Source organism: Corvus cornix, chromosome 14 (assembly GCF_000738735.6).
Source record: "Corvus cornix cornix isolate S_Up_H32 chromosome 14, ASM73873v5, whole genome shotgun sequence".
Classification (NCBI taxonomy): domain Eukaryota; kingdom Metazoa; phylum Chordata; class Aves; order Passeriformes; family Corvidae; genus Corvus; species Corvus cornix.
This window is the reverse complement of record NC_046344.1, coordinates 4,087,257-4,101,457: the sequence shown is the minus strand read 5'-3', so window position 1 is coordinate 4,101,457 and position 14,201 is coordinate 4,087,257. Positions and strand designations below refer to the sequence as shown.

General features: G+C 58.9%; 2 protein-coding genes across 6 annotated transcripts in view; one reads left to right on the top strand and one right to left on the bottom strand.

Annotated features, from left to right (window-relative positions):
* The window catches only part of MAFK (MAF bZIP transcription factor K), a 14,392-nt gene extending 13,868 nt beyond the window's left edge, over positions 1-524 (bottom strand). Inside the window, exon 1 of the mRNA XM_039559964.1 lies at positions 378-524. The gene's annotated coding sequence lies outside the window, so the exon portion shown is untranslated. The remainder of the gene's footprint in view (positions 1-377) is intronic.
* Positions 1-14,201, top strand: part of LOC104684825 (lysosomal alpha-glucosidase-like) — a 15,593-nt gene extending 1,392 nt beyond the window's left edge. The window contains exons 1-20 of one of the 5 annotated variants that reach the window (XM_039559956.1): positions 3,680-3,717; positions 4,846-5,377; positions 5,584-5,729; positions 6,653-6,818; positions 7,322-7,418; positions 8,443-8,562; positions 8,824-8,942; positions 9,012-9,143; positions 9,917-10,027; positions 10,831-10,944; positions 11,098-11,182; positions 11,517-11,634; positions 11,985-12,118; positions 12,215-12,366; positions 12,493-12,641; positions 12,731-12,872; positions 13,058-13,156; positions 13,268-13,432; positions 13,513-13,659; positions 13,867-14,201. In XM_039559956.1, the coding sequence (XP_039415890.1) occupies positions 3,695-3,717; positions 4,846-5,377; positions 5,584-5,729; positions 6,653-6,818; positions 7,322-7,418; positions 8,443-8,562; positions 8,824-8,942; positions 9,012-9,143; positions 9,917-10,027; positions 10,831-10,944; positions 11,098-11,182; positions 11,517-11,634; positions 11,985-12,118; positions 12,215-12,366; positions 12,493-12,641; positions 12,731-12,872; positions 13,058-13,156; positions 13,268-13,432; positions 13,513-13,659; positions 13,867-13,929 (2,814 nt within the window). In that variant the 5' untranslated portion in view covers positions 3,680-3,694 and the 3' untranslated portion in view covers positions 13,930-14,201. Of the gene's footprint in view, positions 1-3,030; positions 3,206-3,610; positions 3,718-4,845; positions 5,378-5,583; positions 5,730-6,652; positions 6,819-7,321; positions 7,419-8,442; positions 8,563-8,823; positions 8,943-9,011; positions 9,144-9,916; positions 10,028-10,830; positions 10,945-11,097; positions 11,183-11,516; positions 11,635-11,984; positions 12,119-12,214; positions 12,367-12,492; positions 12,642-12,730; positions 12,873-13,057; positions 13,433-13,512; positions 13,660-13,866 lie in introns of those variants that run through there. The other 4 variants (XM_039559955.1, XM_039559957.1, XM_039559953.1 and 1 more) reach the window with 4 other exon arrangements.

The window sequence follows — 14,201 nt, the reverse complement described above, 5'->3', positions numbered from 1 at the left end:
GGGGCTTCGGGGACCGCTCGGCGGGGGCGGGCGGCACTCCCCGAGCCCCCTCCCGCTCCCTCACGGCGGGGCCGCCGCCGCCCGCCCTCGCCCCCCGCCCGGCCCCACGTGCGCGCCCGGCCCGGCCCGGCCCGGTGCGAGGGGCGGCGGCACCACGTGCCCGGCGCGGTGGTGACTCAGCACTTTTACCTCCGCCGCCCCGCCCGCCCGCGCCCAACCGGACCCGACCGGACCGAGCGGGACCGAGGCCGGACCGGGCCGAGCCGAGCCGCCCCTTCCCCCGCCATCGAGCGGCAACGCGCGGCCACCCCCCCTTCCCGGCTCCGACCCACCCCCCCGCCCCCGCCCCTCCGCGCCGCGCCCGGGCGGCTCCTCACCTGCGTGCCGTCGGGAGCGCCCCGTGGCGGGGGCGGCAGCGGCGGCGGCGGGGGCGCGGGGGCGGCGGCGGGGGCGCTGCGCGGCTCCCTCCTCCCTCCCTGCCAGCGAGTCCCGCGGACAACAACAAGCGCGGGGCGGCCGCCTCCCCCCCGCCGCGCCGCCGACCAACCAGCGCCCCCGCCGCTTCCGGCATGGCGCGTCACCGCGCGCGTCACCGCCCGGCCCGCCCGCCCGCCGCGTCACCGCCCGGGACCGCCCGCGCGTTCATTCATGGGGAAGGGCGCGGGACGGGCGCGGCGCCGCTGCCGGCACGTAGTCGCCCCCCTTCGTCCTCGTCCCCATCCCCTTCCTCATCCCCATCCTTGTTCTCATCCTGATCCTCAAGCCTATCTTCATCCCCGTCTTTCTCCTCATCCTCACCCTGATCTTCGTTCCTGTTTTATGCCCCTTTCATCCCTATCCTCATCCCCGTCGCCTCTACACCAGTCCCCGTGCCCCCACCCCGCTGCGAGGCTCACCCCTTTCCGACAGCTGCCGCCCACCCGGATCAGCCCCGATGGATGGCCGGGGGTTTTGCACCCTCACACGCGGGTGCGTTTTATAGAATCATAGAATGGTTGGTTAGGGAGGGACCTTAAAGCTCAACGCGTTTCAACCTCCCTGCCACGGGCAGGGACACCTTCCACTAGACGAGGTTGTTCCAAACCCCATCCAAATTGGCCTTGAACACCTCCAAGGATGTGGCATCCATAACTTCTCTGGGCAACCCGTGCCAGTGCCTCACCCCCCTCATGGAAAAGAATTTCTTCCTCACATCTGATCTAAACCTGTTCTCTGTCAGTTTAAAGCCATTACTCCTTGTCCTGTCACCACATGCCCTGGCCAAAAGTCCAGGCTTTCTTGCAGGCTCCCTTCAGATAGGGAAAGACAGCAGTAAGATCTCCCTGGAGCCCTCTCTGGTCTGGGCTGAGCAATCCCAGTTCTCTCCACCTTTCCTCATAGGAGAGGTGCTCCATCCCTCTAATCAACTTTGTGGCCTCCTCTGGACTCACTCCAACAGCTCCATGTCCTTCCTGTGCTGAGGACCCCAGAGCTGGACACAGCACAGCAGATGGGGCCTCATCAGAGCAGAGGGGTAGAATCACTTCCCTTGACCTGCTGGCCACTCTGCTTTTGATGAAGCCCAGGACATATTTGGCTTTCTGGGTTTCAAGAGGCTCATATCCAGCCTCTCATCCACCAGCACCCCCAAGTCCTTGGAAGGGCTGCTCTTGATCTGTTCATCACCCAGTCTGGATTGGTACCAGGGACTAGCTACCCAGACTCAGGTGCAGCACCAGTACCTGGCCTTGTTGCAGGGCAAACAATGGTGGGAAAATGTGTCCTGGGCATCCCAAGACTTTTGAGAGGACTCAGTTGTTCCCTGGGCTCCTTCAGGTGGCCACTGGCCAGCCTTGTCCTCCTCCACCAGCTGCGGACCAGTCTTTGCCCAGCACTGCCTATCCTGGAGCCCCCTGCACACTGAAGCAGGGCCAAATCTTGCCCAGGGCTGGATCTTCAACTCAATCTTTGCGTTTTCCTCATGCACTTGTGTGAGCTGCTAAACACATCACCCTGACCCCAATGGTCCAATTTTGGACCCCAGGATCACCAACAATGTTGATAGTGCATCAAAAAATGTAGTAACACGGGCAGTTGACTAAACCCAACTGCCTTCATCTCAACTGGGCTCCTTTTGATTTCTTTGTGTCCGTAATGATATTAGAAAGTCTGTGTAAGCCCAGTGCAATTTGTGCTTTCTAGCCTTGGAGCCAAATATTGGAGCATCTCTAAGGGCCATAGCTGAGGCTTTGAGTAAGATCCCATCTTTCCCTGCTCCCTTTGAACAACATGAGCTGCAAAACATGGGGAGTCTCATGTCTGGCATAACCCCCTGGATCCGGGCAGCCAGAGCAAGGTTTAGGCAAATGCACCTCCCTGATGTTAAGAAATCCCTGTTTATCGTTGGAACTGAGCTAATGAGGTTGGCTAAAGCTCCCAAGTGGTGGCATGAAGCTGCTGCCCAGTGTAGCTGCAACAGCTTTGGCCTTCACCTCTCCCAGATTTGCAGACACTGGTTGAAATCCTGCACTGGGTGCTGGGACACGGTGAGCCAAGGGTTGGAGGACAGATTTCAGCCGTCCTTGTGGTCTTCACTGATACCTCTGAGGTTTGTCTCCAGGTCTCCTTTCCACCCAGGAAGGTTCTGCTGGCTCAGAGAGCTAAGCCAAGCAAGGAGAGGGATGCTGGTTGTGGGAGCCTTTGGGGCCACTGGTGTCCCCAACACAGCCACCTGCCCCTGTGCTCTCTCTGAGTGGTGATAACCAAGATGGCCAGAGCCATCCTAAATCATCCAAGGTTTATCCCTGAGACATCAATGAGATGGTGGTCCTCAAGGGCAGGAGGGATGGGCTGGCTGCATCCTGGATGGGGGTTTTGCCCTCTGTGGTGATAGCCCCACACCAGAACTGAGGTATTTCCCCCTATTTTTGCAAGAACATGGGGTCTGAGAGATCACATATGGCAGTAGGGGAGTGGCTGTCTCACCTGGAATTCTGTTTCTGGGTGAATTGCCCTGTTCACAACAGGTTAGTTTTCGTTTTCATTCCCCAGGGGAAGTATCTCTGCTCCAAAGGTCTGTTTTCGTTCACTGCTGAACTTTAGACTACGGTGGCCTTCAACAGTAAACAAGGAGCAACTCTCCAGTCCCTTAAAAAGTGGGAAAGCCTGTGCAGTACACACACTTGTTAAGCAAATCAAGAGGAGTGCATGGGAGACAGGACCTCTGGTGAGAACTTGGATGGATGAAGGGCGGTGTTCTGGGATGTGTGGGTTTTTGTGAGTCTGGCCCACCTGCTGTGTGCTCAAAACACGCCCAGCATCACGATTCCCTGAAACCTGTGCGGGGATAAAGTGCTCTCACCCTACAAGGGGGCACAGAGGCGCTCGTTCTCTGCATTTTAACACCCCGCGTGCATCAGCTGGGGAAAAACCTAAAAAGCCGCTGACCTCCCATGCTCTCCACCCTTGAACAGCACTGAGCGTAGACACAAATACTAAAAACAAAATTGAAAAAGCACACACAACGCGGACGGGCGAGCGGAGGAGGGGATGCGTGTGGGGATGCGCTGCTACTAGAGAGGTGCGGTAGGAGCCGGCCGGGCGGCTCGTCGGGTGTTTACGGCGGAGCTGCAGCGCCGGGAGCGCTGCCCGCCCGCTGCCGCTGCCCGCCCGCTGCCGCTGCCCGCCCGCTGCCCGCCCGCTGCCCGCAGCCACAATGTCAAGAGGAGACACGTGTATGTAAGCGCCGGCACGGCCGGAGCGGGGCCCGCAGGCGGGCAGGGGCTGCCGGGGCGCGCCGCCCCCGTGCCCGCCCGGGTTCGCCCCGGCTGTGTGTCCCCCCCCGCCCCGGCCGGCCCCGAGCCCCCCGTGCGTGTGCCGGTGGCGCGCCCCGGTCCCCGGGTTCGCGGGGACACGGCGGGTGGGCGCTGCCTCCCCGGAGCCGCCCCGGCGTGGGGAAGCGGCGGGCGGGTTGCATAAGGCGGAGGCGCTGCCGCTCGGGGAGGTTCGCGGCCAGGCCCCGGCGGGTTGAGCCGTCGTGGTGGTCGAGCTGGGGGAGCGCTGCTGGGGGATAAACCTGTTTGTGGGGGATTAGAGCCGTTTTCTGAGTCTTTGCAGGGAGCAGGGTGAGGGGAGGAGGGTCTGAGTGAGAGTGAGGAGACGGAGAGAAGAAAGTTGTGTCGCTTTTTTAAGGTGCTGAGATTGCTCCCTGCAAACTCATCAGGAACATGAGGGTCCTCCTTTGCTTAGAGTCGAGGAGGTGTTTGCTTGAGAGGTTATTAGAATCAGCTTTTATCAGTGGAAAGCAAAGACTAATGGCATATTCCCAGCCATCCCCGGGTCTAAAACCTCTGAGTCAGGGCTTTGGATGATGATGACAGAGGATGCTCGAAGAGGACGCTCGGAGCAGAAGATGCTCAGAGCAGAGACCGCTCCACACCTTGGAGCCGCAGCTCTCAGCACCCCAGCTCTGTTCCTACAGGCAGAGCAAGCTCGGTTTTGGTTGCACCTTCCCCAGAAACACTGCAGCCCATGGATTCAGACCTGAGAAAAACTCCTTGAGAGGCCACTCTGGCACCTCCCAAAAGCAGATGGTGCTTTGTTCCCTGGGTCCGGTGGACAGTCGGGTGTCAGCATCTCCCCACACTTAGCAGGGTCAGGACCACCTGACTTTGGCAAAGCCTTCCTTTGCTGAGTTTGCCGGGCGCATCTTGGCCAAAGATGCAGATGTGATGCTGCAGGGTGCTGAGGCAGGCAGGCTCTGCCCGAGCCACAGGCATCAGGAGAGGGGGAAGCTGTCCTTGAGACCTGGGCAAGCTCTCCCCCTCTGTCTCCTTCACACCTGCCACCATCTCCCCTTCCATCCAGCCCCAGGACAATGAAGTCATACCAGAAGCTGACAACAACACAGCCAGCAGCATGCCGGGTAGAAGAGGAAGGGGCTGCCCCGCTGCCCACTGGCCGAGGGAAGCTGGCCCGGTGGTGGGTGGGCAGCGGGCTGCTGGTGGTCGCTGTGCTGCTGAGCACCATCACTGTCTGGGTGCTGCGCCAAGTATCGGGGAGCTGGCTCGGACCCACGCCACCCCCGATATGTCTCCTGGTTCCTGAGAGCCATCGCTTTGACTGCTACCCCGAGCGGCAGGTGGTGGTGACCCAGGAGCTCTGTGAAAACCGAGGGTGCTGCTTTATCCAGACTCCCCCACCAGCAGAGGGCAAGCGGGGGGTGCCCTGGTGCTTCTATCCCCCTGACTTCCCCAGCTACACCCTGGAGAGCCTCAATCAGACAGCGCTGGGCATGGCGGGGTTGCTGGTGCGAAGGGAGAAGGCCTATTACCCCCGGGACATCGAGAGGCTGAGGCTGGATGTGGAGTTTGAGACAGACACGCGGCTGCACATCAAGGTGAGTTTCCTGCTGGCTGCTCTCAAGAGCCTGTGACTGTGCTCCTGACCCCTGCACCTGTCATCCCATAGGTGACCATCCCTTGCTTGGACCAAGCCTGGAATCCGTTGTGCTTCAGGCATGGCTGTGTGGGGCGAAATGAGCATCTCCAGCCCTTTGCCCTCTTGCTTTGCTGGTCTTTAAAGCACTTTTTCTCCCTTTTGCAGATAACAGATGCAGCCAACCCACGCTATGAGGTTCCCCTCGATGTTCCCCGGGTGATGAAGAGAGCGGAAAACCCCATCTACAGTCTGAACTTCTCCTGGGACCCCTTTGGGGTGCTGCTGCAGCGCAAGGCAACAGGGACAGTGCTGTAAGAACACACCTCCTGCTCACGCTGTGGCAGGTGGGGAGAAGCTTATCCCACCCTAGGCAGGCTCCAGCATGCTTCCCAAAGGTTTTTCATTAGGAAAACCCATGCTGTGAGATCTCCAGCCAATTATTACTCTTTGTCTTGCGTCTTTTGAGCGGTGCTCACATGGGGATGTGGCAGCTATGGCCATGGCAGAGCTGTGTGGGATCAGCACCTCTCCAAAAACTTCCCAGTACGCTGATTCCTCCCCAGGTCCTACAGAAGCCAAACATTGTGTAGGTCCCGGCACATCACTGATAAGTGACCTGGTGGCTCAGGAAAATGGCCAGAGAACAGTTGTGGCTTTCTCCTCTCCCTGCTTTTGGGTTTCCTCAGCTGTCCAAGTTATAGGGACACCCACAGCTCCAGGCTTTATGTGGAAAAGGACTGTGGGTGACTTTGCTGTGCAGCTTCTGTCACCTCCACAGCTTTGCCCACACTAAGTTGGTGGTGAGCACCAACAGCTGGGCAATGTCTGGCCAGTGTGTTTTGGGATCCCATCCTTTCCTCCTCCTTCCCATTTGCTGGTGGCTGTGGTCCATCCTGTACTTGGGAGCTGCTTACCAGTGACAGCAGGCTGAGAAACCCCATGGCCATATCACCTTGGTGGTTAGTAATAACGTGGGTGGAAACTTCTGTGTCAAAGGGAAGGCTGTGCTGTGCTGGGACAGGCTGGGTTGGGCTAAGGCTATGCCTTGTGTCCAGCCAGACCCGACTTTGCTCCTGGACCAAGGTGTTGGGGCTGGATGCAGGGTGGGATGTGCTGCTGGACTGCCCCTTGAGATGCTTTGAGGGCCAAGAGATCAATTATTGATGGATAAATGGATCCTAATGAGTCCCAGAATCCTCTCTTGACTCTCTCTTCCTTGGTGTCACCCTGGCAGGCTCAACACCACCGTGGCCCCCTTGATCTTTGCTGACCAGTTTCTCCAGATATCCACATCACTCCCATCCAAGTTCCTCTATGGGCTGGGGGAGCACCGTGGCAGCTTCCTGCACAGCCTGGACTGGAACACCCTCACACTGTGGGCCCGCGATGTCTCTCCCACGGTACATCTGCCCTCTCCCCGTGGGGGTGCAGGGGGTGAGGACAGGGGTGTCACTCTCCTGTGCTTTGGACAAACCCTGGGAAAACACGTCAGGGGAGGGCAGCAGCACTGGGAGAGGCTGGGGATGGTCGAGGCTGAGGGGCAGGTATGTGCCAGGGAGGATTTCAAAGCAATTGCAAAATGCTCTTGGCACTCCAAGGGCACTGGGTGTTTCCGCTCCACCCTACTCCTCGTGCAATGTGTTGTGGTGAGGCAGGAGGTTTCCCCCTCACCCAGCCCAGCTCAGTAGCAACCCCTGAGCTGAAGGAAGAAGCAGCTTCCCATAGCCTTAAGCAGCAGCCCCAAACCTATCCTCATTCCCTGCCTTATGCTCTGGAGGAGTGACAGATGCCTGGTTAGGTGGTGACAGCATATGCAGCTCAGGGTCGTTTATTCACCTTCAGTGACATGGGGCTCTCCTGCTTTGCCCTCTCTGCTGTCTTACCTGGCACCTTCTCCTTGCAGGAATCATTCAACCTGTACGGCGCTCACCCCTTCTACCTGCTGATGGAGGAGGGTGGAGATGCTCATGGAGTTTTCCTCCTCAACAGCAACGCCATGGGTAGGTGTCTAGGGGACCCCCGGGCCAGCTTGTCTCTGGTGAAGGACCTGGCAGATTGGGACAGATGAGAGCTGCTCGAGTGGCCAGTTTGGGAACTTGGGGCGAGAGGAAGCCATAAAAGGGAAAGATGTGGTTTGATGGCTCCGTTATTGAGCGCAGCCATCTGTTTCCTGGCTACGGCGAGGCTCTTTAGCAACTGCCGAGCAGTTTAACCACACGCCCAGCTGCCGAGTTGCCGTCAGGAAAGCAAGTCCCTTGCATGCAGGTCCATGCCCATTCCCCCTCCACCGAGATATCCTCGCCCCCAGGCCTGGTGGTGGGGCACGGCTCGGGTGCAGCTGGGGAATGCCGTCTGTCGCCCGCGCTCTTCCCAGCTGTGCTGCGCCAGCTGCGGCCATGGGATCTGCCCGTGTGTGCCAGCTGATAACACAGCAGCTCCTGCGGGCTCCTGCCGTGTTGGGGGCGGCACCAGGACCACCCGTCCCTCCCTGCAGCTGCTGCTTGCAGCCAGCTGGGACGATGCTGCTCACACCATGGCTCCGGCAGCTCCAGCTGTGCTCGGCTCTGTTGCAGTGATGCTGCCGAGGAGGAGCTCCTGTGAGATGCAGCCACCTGAGCTGAGGTGCAAAAGCTCCTCCATGTGAAAAGCCCTTCCTAGGAAAGGCCTTGCTCCCCCATGCTTGCTTGTACGAGTAGCTCTAGATTCACTTAGGAGGGGATTTTGGAGGAGGACATGAAGGAAAGCACTGCACTTAAGTGCTTAGTCTTCGTCCAGCAGTGGAAGCTGGCACAGATTTGAGCTTAAAGAGCAGATTTTCAAGATAGCATAAATGAATGATCTCTCTGGGCTGTGATGATTTAAGCTTCCAGACACCCATTTGGCATCTGCTGAGTGCAAGGCAGGGATTTCTCTATTCCCCTGAGCTTTGCCTGTGGTGCTGCCTGGGCCCCATCATGGGGGCTGAGGTCTAGGGGTTGCTCCCCAGTTGTCACTAGCTTTTTCTCTTCTCCTTCCCACTCAAAGAGGTGGCCCTGCAGCCTGCTCCAGGCCTGACCTGGAGGACCATTGGAGGGGTGCTGGATTTTTACATCTTTCTGGGGCCCAATCCCAACATGGTCATCCAGCAGTACCAGCAGGTGATAGGTGAGTGCCCACACCCCAACACAGCTATCTGTAGGCACCTTCCCCATGCCCACACCCTGTCTCACCCCAGCTTCACCACCATCCCCAACCCTCCCAGCTGGGGAGGGATCAGCAGCCCCCAGCCATCCCATCCCCAGCCCTTCCAGCACACTGTGGTCAGTGATTACCTTTTATCCTCCCTCTCCCCTTACCTTCTAATCCTTTTGAGATGCTGCTGTCATCTTGGGAAACCCCATCCATGCTCCCACTGTCCCCCTGCAGGTTTCCCAGCCATGCCACCCCTCTGGGCCCTCGGCTTCCACCTCTGCCGCTGGGGCTACGGATCCAGCAATGAGACCTGGCAGACCGTGAGAGCCATGAGGAACTACCAGATCCCCCAGGTAACCCCTCGGGCCTGTGGGGCAGGGGATCCAGTCTCCATCACCCATTCCTGAGTCTCCTTCCCGCAGGATGCGCAGTGGAATGACATCGATTACATGGACGGGTACCGGGACTTCACCTTGGATTCCCAGAAGTTTGCCTCCCTCCCCTCACTGGTGCAAGACCTCCACAAACATGGGCAGCACTACGTTATGATCTTGGTATTCCCCCTCCTCTCCCACTGTGCTGTCTTTGCTGCAGAGCTGGGATGTGAGACAGGGATGTAAGGGATGCTCATGGTCCCAGCTGGTCATCCCCAGCCCTGGGGATTTTTGCAGAAGGCCAGTTCCCAGTGCTGGTCAGGCAGCTGGAAACTGCCACTGGAAATGCCCCTAGTGCAGGGACCGTGGAAACGCGGGCCAGGTTCTTGTGCTGTGCTCCTGCCTTTCTGTGGGTGAAAGGATGACCCTGACCCCTGTGAGAGAAGGAATGGAGGAACTGTGGGTCAGGCAGTTTAACTTGTGGGTGCTCAGCTCAGGTGCCCTCACATCCCCAGAAGTGCTGGGATCTTGTGACCAGGCTGTGATGCTCCTTCTTCCATCTACAAGAAGTGAGGGCACGGGTTCTGCTTGCTGGGGGCAGTGGGGACCAGCAGGTCCTTGCAGGGGAAAGTTGGATTTCCTCCTCATTGAACTCTCTGTGGCAGCCCAAGCCTGTCCATGACCTGACATTTCTTGCATGAGCACAAGATTTCTTGTATTTGTCCCCCCCTCCCCAAAATGCTGTAACAGGTCCTGGGGACTTGCAGAAGTGGCATTTTAGAAAACATGCCTGGAAGTGTTGAAGCAAGTTTCTCTTCCCCTTGGGGGGAAACAGCCGCTGTGTGTGGGCTCTGGCTGACCCTGTCTGGGTTCTCTGTGAATCACACCGGTCTGGCCAGGGTAAGGAGCCACAGCCTGCCTGGCGTGGCACTAACCCTCTGCTCTGTCCCCAGGATCCTGGCATCAGCAGCACCAGCCCTCACGGCTCCTATTGGCCTTTTGATGAAGGCTTGAGACGGGGCTTGTTCCTCAACACCACACAAGGGCAGCCACTCATCGGGCAGGTGAGGAGCTCCAGGGGGAAATCCCAGCCCCGTGGGTTGTGCAGTACCAGGGTTGGGATTTCATCACAATGGAGGGAAAGTCGAGTGGCCAAGGGACTTCTCTGGGATAATTGCCAGAGCCTGGCTCAGCCCTTATCCTCATGTGTCACCTCCTGGTGTCTTCACCAGCCCTGGGAGCCAGCCCCTGCTCAGCAGATGAGCCTGTGGAAGTCATATGAGCTTAACGGAGTCAGCAGTGCTGCCTAAGGCTGGTCATCTGATTTCTCTCCCTTCCTGTTTCTGGGGTGAGGGGAGGTTGTCTGTGATGGACGACATGCCTCCAGATCTGCTCTGCAGCTGTTCCCTCCCACTTTGACCCCCCTGGCTGTTTCCTCCCACTTGCTGTCCCTCACCATCTCCAAGGAGGGGTATTTTGATATAGCCTAAAAACATGGGGGAAAATGAATCGGCTAAAATTCCTGGAATGAGGCAAAGCACAGAAAAATCCTTTCTTTTCCCTGACGTGTTCTTGGTGAGGTGATATCAGGCCTTGTGCAAGTGGGGGCAGAGCAGCTGCTCCATCAGCTGCCACTGCCCATGGACTATGGGGGCTCCGCAGCACCTGGTCCTCCTGGTACCGTGGAGGTAGGAGGGATGCTGTGTGTGTGTAGCATCCAGGACTCGAAGCATTGGCTGGGTTTCTGTCTCATTGCCTGTTTCACCCCCAGAAGAAATCCCTGGCATGCTGTGGTACCCTGTTCCCCATGGCAGCTCCCCACAAATCCCCTGCTTGCTGAACCCGTGCATTTGTGCTGTCCCCACAGGTCTGGCCTGGTTTCACTGCCTTCGCAGACTTTTCCAACCCAGACACACACCAGTGGTGGCTGGAGAACCTGCAGCACTTCTATGCCCACGTGCCCTTTGACGGCCTCTGGATCGTAAGTCCCTCCTTGCCCTTGGGTTGCTCCCTGCCCAGCTCATGCCCAGTGTGTGTCCTGGCAGGACTGTCCCTCAAATACAGCTTTTCCAGGTCTATCCACTAATCCCCAAAACCACACCCTTGAAATTGCTCCACAATTTTCTTTGCTTAGGACATGAATGAGCCATCCAACTTCATGGATGGGTCTGAGGATGGCTGCCCCCCGGGAGACTTCGACAGCCCACCCTACACTCCGGGTAAGGAGGCTGTGCTGGTAGGTACTGTGTGCTTTGAGAGCGCTGCCAACTGAGTGTGGTGGGGAAAACAATTTCTAAGAGACACTGTGTCTCTTTTACACCCTGAATGTCTCCATCCCTACTTGCATGTGCCAGTATCTGTGCTTAAGCCATGCACATTTGTTAGCGCCATGCCAGGGTGCAGGATGGGGCCATCTGCATGAGCTCTCAGCACTGGGTTGGCACTGACAGCTGGTTCCTGTGGGAGGGTTGACCCAGAGCCAGCAAGTCTGGGGAGTCCACGTCCCCTGCATCCCATCACCACTGGGTCCACCTGAGCTCTCCCTCCTGGCAGCCGTGCTGGGCGATTCCCTCTCTGCAAAGACGGTGTGTGCCTCAGCAAAGCAGAAAGCCTCGGTGCACTACAACCTCCACAACCTCTACGGGCTGATGGAAGCCAAAGCCACAGCAAGGTACCTGAGCATCCTGCTTCCTGGCAGCCTGGGGATGGGTTGGGACAAAATCCTTCTCAGAGCTGAGTAGGAAAAAGATGCGGATTTGAGTGCCTGATCTGAAGGGGAGGAGCTCTGGCTGCTCACAGCCTCCAGGATGGGAATAACCCAGGAGAAGAGGGGAGATGACACTGCCCTGGGAGGGATGGGTGGATGCGGCTGGTCCTGGAGCCATGCCTTTCCCATACTGCTCGGGCTGACCCTCCGCCCCTCTGCCAGGGGGGAATTCTTCCTTGATTGCTGTGGGATAAAGCAAACACCTGGCGGGCTGCTCTTACCTTCTGCCCCCAACTCTCCCTGTTGCTTTCCAGCGCTTTAGTCCAGATCCGGGCGAAGCGCCCCTTCGTCATCTCCCGCTCCACCTTCCCCAGCCAGGGCCGGTACTCAGGGCACTGGCTGGGTGACAACCGGAGCCAGTGGAAGGACATGTATTACTCCATTCCAGGTGGGTGGCACAGACCCCCTATCAGCACGCCGAGAGCTTTCTGCTTGTTTGGAGATGTCTCTAAAACTGTGCCCTGCTGACTGTCCCTGCCCTCAGGGCTGCTGAGCTTCAGCCTCTTTGGCATCCCGCTGGTCGGGGCGGACATCTGCGGCTTCTCCGGCAGCACCTCGGAGGAGCTGTGCACCCGCTGGATGCAGCTCGGTGCCTTCTACCCCTTCGCTCGCAACCACAACACCCAGAACGAGAAGGTCCAGGACAGTGTGGCTGGTGGGAGGTGTCCTAGGGGTGGGATGCAGGATATGGGATGTGGAATGGGGGATGCAGGAGGTGGGGTTGGGGGTGGGACAGCTGCTGACTCCCTGCATCTCCCGCAGGCCCAGGACCCAACGGTGTTCAGCCCCGCAGCCAGGACGGCCATGAAGGACGTGCTGCTGACACGCTACTCCCTCCTGCCCTTCCTCTACACCCTTTTCCACCATGCCCACCTGCAAGGGGACACTGTTGCCCGGCCCTTGTTCTTTGAGTAAGACCATCCCCACCGGGAGCTGGGGAGACGCGTGGGCTGAATCACGGAGAAGCGGCCGATCGAGCGGCATCTCCGTCCTGCCACAGGTTCCCTTGGGATGTGGCCACATGGGAGCTGGACAGGCAGTTCCTGTGGGGCCGGAGCCTGCTGGTAACACCGGTGCTGGAGCCTGGGGTGGACTCAGTCACAGGTTATGTCCCCCAAGGCATGTGGTATGACTTCTACACGGTGAGGAGCATCACAGCATTTGGCTGGGGGCCGGGTGATCCCTGCTTGACCCTCTTGGGGCTGTGGGTGGGAGGCCCTGGCTGAGCCCAGCAAGCCCTGATGGAGGAAGGGGCCGGGATGGCTGCTCCGCAGACCCGTGTCTGAGCCCTGGTCCCTCACACCCACGTCTCTCGCCGCCTGCCCAGGGCTCCTCAGTGAACAGCAGTGGGGAGATGTTGAAGATGTCAGCCCCTCTGGAGCACCTCAACCTGCACATCCGGGAAGGTTCCGTCCTGCCCACCCAGGTGAGTGTCACCTCCCTGGGTGCTGTCCACAGCGCATATGTGTCCCCCAGCACCTCAAGTCCTGGACCCCCATGCAAATGGCCCTACAGAATCCATGTCTTTGAACCCCAGAAACCAGGAACCACCACGGAGGTGACCCGAGGGAACCCCCTGCGTCTCATCGTGGCCTTGTCCTCACATGCCACTGCATGGGGGGACCTTTTCTGGGATGATGGCGAGAGCTTGGACACCTTCGAGCAAGGCAACTACTCCTACGTGGTGTTCAATGTCACACAGGTGGGATTTGGTAGGGAGGGCAGGAGTGGGGGGTCCCGTGGCACCTGATCACCTTGAGCTCATGCTGTCCTTTCCTACAGAATATCTTCACCTCCACCGTCCTCCATGCCAGCACTGAGGCCACCAAGGTCACCATTGGCACACTGAGCATCTTTGGGGTGCAGAAGCCACCCAGCAAGGTCCTCCTGAACGGCCAGGAGAAGCCCTTTTCCTACCTGGACAACCAGGTATGGCCCCATTTCAGGGTGCCCTTTCCTGGGTGGGGGTTCCCATCCTGAGGGTCTCCACCTCTCCTCCTCCAGGGTCACAGTGTGGCCAAAGAGGGGGGTGAGGACTCTGTGTGGCTCTCCTGCCATAACAGGGTTTAGGGGAAAGCGTTCTCCAGTTCCCTCCTGCCAAGGCTGTACCTCAGAATGTCTCCTCTCCTCCCACAGGTTCTCACCGTGAGTGACCTTGGCATCAGCCTCAGCCAGGGCTTCTCCCTGCAGTGGCTGTGAGCAGGGGGCCGTGGGGTGACCCCCACCTCACCAGGACCACCCACCCGGGAGATGCTGGATGCTCCAGCCCCTGAAGCCAGGATGCTGCCATGGAGGGGGCATTGGGGACTGTCACCTGCTGCTGTGTGTCCCCCTCCAGCACAGCTGGGGACAGGGGGTGTGGGATGGGGGCTTGGCTGACGCGTGCCCCGTGCACGGTCCTGGGTGGGTGGTGTGGGTGGAGGTGGGGGTACCTGCGGTCCCTGCTGCAATAAAGGCATGTGGAGAGCTTG